We start from the raw sequence: 8,168 nt of genomic DNA, 5'->3' as shown, positions 1-8,168 counted from the left end.
CACTTCCAAACTCATTTTATGAGACCAGCATTTCCCTGATACCAAAGCCACATAAAGCTACCACAGGAAAAGAGTACTACAAGCAAATATCCCTAATGAACAGGGATGCAAAAATCTTTAATAAAATACCAGCAAACTGAATTCAACAGCACATTGAAAAGATTATACACCATTAACAAGTATACAAATGTGATTATCCCTGGGATATAAGTTGTTTCAACCTATGCAAATAAATCAATTTGATATACCATATTAACAGAATGAGAGATTAAAAACCACATGATCACCTCAGTTGATGCACAAAAACCATAAAAACTCAACAAAAAATGCAGGAAAAGTATAAAAATTCAACAACATAGTTATAGAAGGAACTTACCTCAGTGCAATATTATATGTGCTGCTGAAGAAAGAACTGAAAGCTTTCCCTCTAAGATCCAGTACAAGGCAAAGATACCCACTCTTGCCACTTCTATTCAACATAGTACTGGAAGTCTTAGAGCAATCATACAAGAAAAAGAAGTAAAAGGCCTCTATATCAGAAGTAAAATTTATCTCAGATCTCAGATGACAGATCGCATATATAGAAAACCCTAGACTCAACAACAAAAATCTTAGAACTAATAAATTCAGTAAAGTTGCAGAATACAAAACAAATATATAAAAATCAGTTGAGTTTCTATGCACAAACAACAAACTACCCAAATAGGGAATACAATCCCATTCACAATACTTAGTGATAAGTATAAAATACTTAGGGATAAGCTTAACCAAAGTCAGAGACTTGTACCCTGAAAATTATAAAATATTGATGAAGGAAATTAAGGAAGACAGAATGGAAAGACATGCCATGTTCATGGATTGGAAGAATTAATATTATTAAATGTCCATGCTACTGACAGTGATCTACAGAGTCCATGCATTCTCTATTAAAATCCTAATGGCATTTTATTTTTTATTTTTTTTTAAGATTTTTATTTGACACAGAGAAACACAGCGAGAGAGAGAACACAAGGGCATTTAAAAAAAAACTTATTTATTTGAGAGAGAGTGGAGAGGGGCAGAGGGAGAGGGAGACAAGCATATTCCCCACTGAGCAGGGAGTCTAATGTGGGTCTCGATCCCAGGACCGTGAGGTCATGACCTGAGCCAAAATCAAGAGCTAGATGCTTAACCATCTGAGCCACCCAGTTGCCCCCCCAATGGCATTTTTTACATAAATAGAAAAAAACAATCCTAAAATTTATATGGACTCACAAAAGACCCCAAATAGCTAAAGCAATCTTGAGCAAGAATGAAGATGGAGGCATCACACTGACTGGTTTCTAAATATTATTACAAAGCTATTGTAATCAAAAAGTATGATACTGGCATAAAAATTGACATCTAGACCAATGGAACAGAATTGAAGGCCCAGAAATAAAACCACATATCTACAGTTGACTGATCTTCAACAAGAGTGCCAAGAATCCACAATAAAATGAATACATGATTTTGGAAAACCTGGATATCCACATGTACAAACATGAAATTAGGCCCTTTACTCACACCATATACAAAAATCAACTCAAAATGGATTCAAGACTGAAATGTAAGACCTAAAACCATAAAACTAGTAGAGTAAAATGTAGGAAAAAAGCTTTTTCAAGAACTTGGCAATGATTTTTGTGGATATGGCAACAAAAGCAAAAATAGGCAAATGGGATTTCATCAAGCTGAAAGTTTCTTGTCAAAGGATACAAAGTTTCAGTTATGCAAGATAGGAATAAGTAAGATACGCAATATAAGACATAAGATGATTCTTCTCTTCCTCTGTTTGAATTCCTGAGCCTTATCCTTGTCTTATCTTACTGGGCTTTACAAGTTTTACTTCTGACTTTATTGGGTTACAAATGATTTAGAACCTACATATAAATCAGGTATAGGGCTAGAATGTCATCACACATACAATAAAGGAGAGACCCATGAACAATGAAAATTATGGCACCCATTGAGTGTTCTGGGTTTTTTTTTAACCATCTTAATCTTCAAGACCTTATTTTAGCTGCACAGTGCTATTTTTTTTCTTGCTTGTTCATTTTTTAAACAGCTTTGTTAAGGCATAATTGATACACAAAGAACTACACTATTTAATATATATAATTTGATGAGTTCGGACTGTGTAAATAGACGTGATACCATCACCACAATCAAGGTAATAGACATTTTCAGTACCTCCAAAATTTCCTTGTGTCCTTTGCGGGGTTTTTTTTTTTGATTCATTTTATTTTGTTTTTTGTGGTAAGAAGAGAGCATGAGATCTGCCGTCCTAACAAATTTTGAAATGCACTGTATCTTACTGTTAACTATAGGCACCATGTTGTACAGCAGATCTTTAGAATTTATTCATGTAGCATAACTGAAGCTTTATGCCCATTGAATAACAACCCCCTTTATACCTACCCCCATCCCCTGGCAACCACTACTGTATTCTCTGCTTCTATGAGTTTGACTATTTTAGATGCCTCATATAAGTGGAATCATGCAGAATTTGTCAGTTATGGTAATTTATAGTTTCCTAGAAAATTATCCATTTCATCTGTTTTCCATTCTTTGGACTTGAGGATATATGTATTTAACATTAAAAAAAATTTCTTTTTTAAATCTGTTTCATTTTCTTTGTAGCATTTATCACTAAGGGAAGTTATTCTTTTATTATTTACAGTCTCTTTCCCCCCATTAGATTGTTGTCTCCATGGTTGTGGGGACCTTGTCTGTCTTGTTGACTAGCACGTAGAGCAAGGCCTGTCACATGGTAGCCATTCCTTAAATATTTCTTGAGTGGATGATTGTGTGATCTGTTTCTTTAAGTATGTCCCCTTTTCCATTGCTAATGCTGTTTACTTGTGTTTTCTCTTTTTTCTTGATTCTGTTGCCAAAGGCTCATCTATTTTGTTGGTTTTTTCAAAGGACCAGCTTTAAGTTCTCCAGATCAATTCAGTTTCTTAGCTTTTTAAAAAAATTCTGCTTTTTTCTTTATTAATTTCTTCCTTCTGTTTTCTGTATGTTTTATTGTTGCTGTGTTGTTCTCATTGTTGTCTTCATTCTAAATTCTTGAGATAAGGGGCACCTGGGTGGCTCAGTCGTTAAGCGTCTGCCTTCGGCTCAGGTCATGATCTTGGGGTCCTGGGATCAAGTCCCGCGTCGGTCTCCCTGCTCCGCGGGAAGCCTGCTTCTCCCTCTGCCTGCCGCTCCCCCTGCTGTGTGCTCTCGCCCTCTCGCTCTCTCTCTCTCTCTCAGGTAAATAAATAAAATCTTTAAAAAGATAAATTCTTGAGGTGAAAACTAAGTTTATTTTCTGTCTTCCTTGTTTTCTGATAAATACTTTTAATGCTGTAAATTTTCCTCCTCAGTTTTGCTTCATTCCATAGGTTCCAATGGCTTTTTTTTTTTTTAAACTTCTGATTTATGTTTTCAGTTTTTATTTTCTCTTCAACCCAAGATTTATTTAGAAGTGCATTTAAAAATTTCCAGATTTGTAGATCTGGGAGGGGGTGGACTTTATTTATTTATTTTGCTATTACATTAATTTAAAAATTTTTTTTTTAGAGAGAGTGAGAGTGTGGGGCAGGGAGGGGCAGAGGGAGAGGGAGAGAGAGAATCTTAGGCAGGCTCCATGCCCAGCACAGAGTGTGCTGCAGGGCTTGATCTCACTATCTGAGATCATGACCTGGGCTGAAATCAAGAGTCAGATGCTTAACTGACTGAGCCACCCAGGTGCCCCATAATTTTTAACACATGGTAACTGTGGCCTAGGTAATACCGGCTTTATGGAAATTTTTGGATATTTCCTTTGTTACCTAGAAAAGAGGTCCATAGACTACACCCTGTAGGCCACAAGGGCCTGGTGCCTATTTTAGAAATCAAGTTTTGTTGGAACACAGCTGTACTCATTTGTTTACCAGTTACAACTGCACAACTGAGTGGTTGTGACAGAGACCCTGTGGCCCATGCAGCTTAAAACATTTACTGTCTGGACTTTTCACAAAAAGTTTGCTGACCCCTGACTTAAAACATGGTCAGTTTTTGTGACTTTTTCATATGCATCAAAAAATATGTATATTGTCTCTAGGGTACAAGTCTCTTATATCCTCATTAGAATAAGCTTGTTAAGTTGTGTTATAGTGATCCTTATGTCCTTCCTCATAGTTTGTGGTTTTGATTATACATATCTGAGAGAGATGTATATAAAACTCCCATCCACTTCTATATTTTAGTCAGGGTTAGGTTTATATATTTTGAAGCTGCATTGTTATTGCATAAAGAGTTTATAAAGGTTCATAACTATTGTCCTGTTGTGTTTTCCTTAATAAAATATGAAATAGTCTTCTTTGCCCACTTACACATTTATGTATGTGTGTCTTAAAGTATTTCTAAAGAATATTATTGTTCCTGTCAGGTTTAGGTTGAACTACATATATTAGGAAAAATAAATAAATAACAGTTTAAACAAGAAAGATTATTTCTTTCTTGGGTAGAAGTCTGGAGATAGGTATTCCAGGGCTCTGTGATGTCATCAGGGACCCAGGCTCCTATCTTCTGCTTCACCATCTTGGTATATGGTTTTCATCCTAAGGTCCCCTCATGGTCCACGAGACTTCTGGAGTTCCAGCCAGCACATCTCCATTGAGGGCCAGAAGGAGGAGGAAAGGTAGGAGGGCAAAAAGGGGCCCCTCCTAGCTCAGCCAATTCCTGATAAATGACCTCAGAAATGCCAGAATACAAGTCCATTTCCATCGCACTGGCAGAACTTAGTGAAGTAGCCACACCTAAGCCGAGAGGCCTGTCAGGTAGTTACCAAGGAGGAAGTTTTGTATTCTGCAACTTTACTGAATTTATTAGTTCTAAGACTGGACATTCGGGTCTGCCACTGCCTCTCTTGCATGTAGCCTTTTCCTTTTACAACGTTTTCTATTCCTTCATTGTCAACCTTCCTCAGTTATTTTGTTTCAGGTATGTCTCTTGTAAATAGAATATAGCAAGATCTTGAGTTCTTTGGTTTTAAACAATCAGAACATCTGTCTTAATAGGTGAGTGTAATGCATTCATTTTATTATCATTGCTGATATATGTGGCAGTATTTCTGCAATTGTCTTTTTTGCCTTCTGTTTGCCATGCTTTCTATTTAATTCTTTTTACTTTCCCTGCCATTTGTTACACTGAATTTTCTTTTTTTTTTTCTGTTTTAGAAGTTGTATGTACTGTTTTGATTCTTTTAGTTATTACTCTTAGTGTTTTTTAACATTGTTTTAAAATAATTTCAAATTTACAGAAAAGTTGCAAGAATAGTACAAAGGATTCCTGTGTGCCCTTTACCGAGATTCCTCAAATGTCAACAGTTTATCAAATTTCCATTATCATTTTTTCCTTATACCTATGAATAGTGTTTCCTGAACCATTTGAGAATACGTTACACACATAATGCCCCTTCCATGGACATTTCCTAAAGAACAGGTCCATTCTCTTACATAATAACAATAAAAGAGTCAATTCAGGACATTAAAATTCATACAGTACTATTACCTAGTCGATAGATAGTGTTCAAATTTCACCAGTTATCTTAGTGGGAAACAACACTTTATTTTGGTCCTGGATGCAGGTTCACACATTGCATGTCATTATCATGACTCCGTGGTCTCCTTTGATCTTCTGTGAATGTAGGATTTTTGAAGACTGTAGGCCAGTTATTTTGGAAAATGTCCCTCATTTTGGATTTGTTTACATTTTTCATGATGAGATGCAGATTACGCACTTTTGGCAAAACTACCGCAAAAGTCATGTTGCATTCTTCTCAGTGATTTGTATCAGGAGGCACATGGTATCAATTTGTCCCATTACTGGTGGTTTCAACTTTGACTGGATGCTTAAGGTAGTGTTTTTGAAGTTTTCCACTGTAAAGTTACTCTTCCCTTTGAAATGAGTAAGTATATTGTGGGGAGTTTTAGCATTCATCAGTGATTCTTTCCTAAATTATTTATTACTAAGATGATTATCAAAGGCAAGGTTCTAATTCCATCATTCCTTTTACCAGTTGGGATTCTACTCCCAGGAAGGGCTTTCCCTACCCATTTGTTTATTCATTCATTCATTTATTTATATTTGTGTGTATATCTGGATTCTTATTTTACTCAGTGGGTTCTAATCCATTATTATCATTAGCTATTTTGAGGCATGCATTGTTTCAGAATCAACCAGTGGAAGCCCGTCCCATGTTCTTTTGACATGTTCTCATTATTTGAGTACTGCTTGATCTTCTGGCACAAGAAGATGTTCCACTTTCATCTTGTTCTTTCCTGGATTCGACATTTCTCCAAGGAGCCCTGATTCCTTTTATTTTTTAACAGCTTTATTGAGGTATAATTGCATACAATAAACTACACATGTTTAAAGTAGACAATTTGTTAAGTTTTGACATGTACATACCTGTACATACCATCACCACAATCAAGATAATGAAAATATCCATCACCCACAAAATTTTCTTAATGCCCCTTTGTAATTCCTCCCTTACCACTCCCTGTCCCTCCTGCAACCCCAGAAGCCCTGATCTACAGTCACTATAGAGTAGTCTGCATTTTTTTAGGGAAAAAATATACATATATATAGAATCATATACTCTGTACTTTTTGTCTGTCTCATTTCATACACCAGAATTATTTTGAGATTCATGTATGTTATAGCAGGTATCAATAGTTTACACCTTTTATTACAGAAAAGTATTAAATTGTATAAATATTACCACAGTTTGTTTATTCATTTGCCTGTTGATAGACATTTGAGTTACTTGCAGTTTTGGTTTATTACAAATAAAGCTACTTTGAACCTCTGTGTACAAGTCTTTGTATGGATATGTGCTCTCTCTCCCCTTGGGGAGATGCTTAGGAGCAGACTGGTTGAATTATATGGCACATGTATATTTAACTTTTTAAGAAATTCCAGACTCTTTTCCAAAATAGTCTGCTGAGATTTTTGATTGGGATTATATTGAATATGGATCATTTTGGGGAGAATTAACATCTTAATAATATTGAGTGTTCCACTCTATGAACGTGTTATATCTCTCCATTTATTTAGGTCTTTAATTTTCTCAATAATGGTTTGTACATTGCTACATACAAGTCTTGCATATCTTTTGTCAGATTTATCCCTCCACGTTTCATATTTTTATCCTATTATAAATACTTTCATTTTAATCTCAATTTCCTATTGTTCACTGCTACTGTATAAAAATACAATTGATTTTTGTATATAGAGTTTACATCCTACCTTTCTAAATTCACTTGTTAATTTTAGTACCTTTTTTGAAGAATCCATTGGATTACCCACATAGGTTGTCATCTGTGAATAAAAGCAGTTTTACTTCTTTCTTTCCAATCTGGATGCCTTCTGTTTATTTTTCTTACCTTACTGCACTCATTGGAATCTCCCAATAAACTGCTGAATACAACTGTTGAGGGCAGTCATGGTACCGTTCTTCCTGATCTTGGGGGAAATTATTCAGTCTTTTACTATTAAAGTATGATGTTACCTGAAGGTTTTTCCACTTATTGATTTGAGGAAATTTACTTCTATCCCTAGTTTTCTGAGCATTCTCTTTTTCATCAATAATAAATGTTGCATTTTGTCAAATGCTTATTTGTATCTACTGAGATGATCCTATAGTGCTTTCTTTTTTAGTCTGTTAATATTGATGAATTACATTGGTTGAATTTTTATTGCTAAACCAACTTTTCACTCCTGGAATAAACCCCATCAGTCAGGATGAATTATCCATTTTAAGTACTGCTAGATTTGATTTGCTAAAATTTTGTTCAGAATTTTTACACCTATCTACTTGAGGGATATTAGTATGTAGTTTTCTTTTCTTGTAAAGTCTTTCTCTGGCTTTGGTATCAGAAATGCTGGCTTCAGAAAACAAGTTTGACAGTATTGCCTCCTTTTCAATTTAACGGGAGAGTTTTTGTAGAATTGATAGTCTTTCTTCCTTAAGTATTCGGTAGAATTCACCAGTCAAGCCTTCTGGGTCTGGAATCTTCATTGTGGGAAGCTTTTCAACTACCAGTTTGATTTATTTAATAGATATAAGGCTATTCAGGCTATATATTTCTTCTTGAGTGAGCTTTGGTAATTTA

At 35.2% G+C, this 8,168-nt stretch overlaps 1 protein-coding gene across 1 annotated transcript in view; it reads left to right on the top strand.

The window, feature by feature from the left end:
• The window catches only part of BRCC3 (BRCA1/BRCA2-containing complex subunit 3), a 57,948-nt gene that overhangs the window by 35,984 nt on the left and 13,796 nt on the right, over positions 1 to 8,168 (top strand). The window contains exon 8 of the mRNA XM_006736913.3: positions 4,613 to 4,687. Coding sequence (XP_006736976.1) covers positions 4,613 to 4,687 — 75 coding nt within the window. The remainder of the gene's footprint in view (positions 1 to 4,612; positions 4,688 to 8,168) is intronic.

The sequence above is a fragment of the Leptonychotes weddellii genome, chromosome X (assembly GCF_054177405.1).
Source record: "Leptonychotes weddellii isolate Sample4059 chromosome X, ASM5417740v2, whole genome shotgun sequence".
Classification (NCBI taxonomy): Eukaryota; Metazoa; Chordata; class Mammalia; order Carnivora; family Phocidae; genus Leptonychotes; species Leptonychotes weddellii.
The sequence above is the reverse complement of the archived record's forward strand: the minus strand, read 5'-3'. Positions and strand labels throughout refer to the sequence as shown.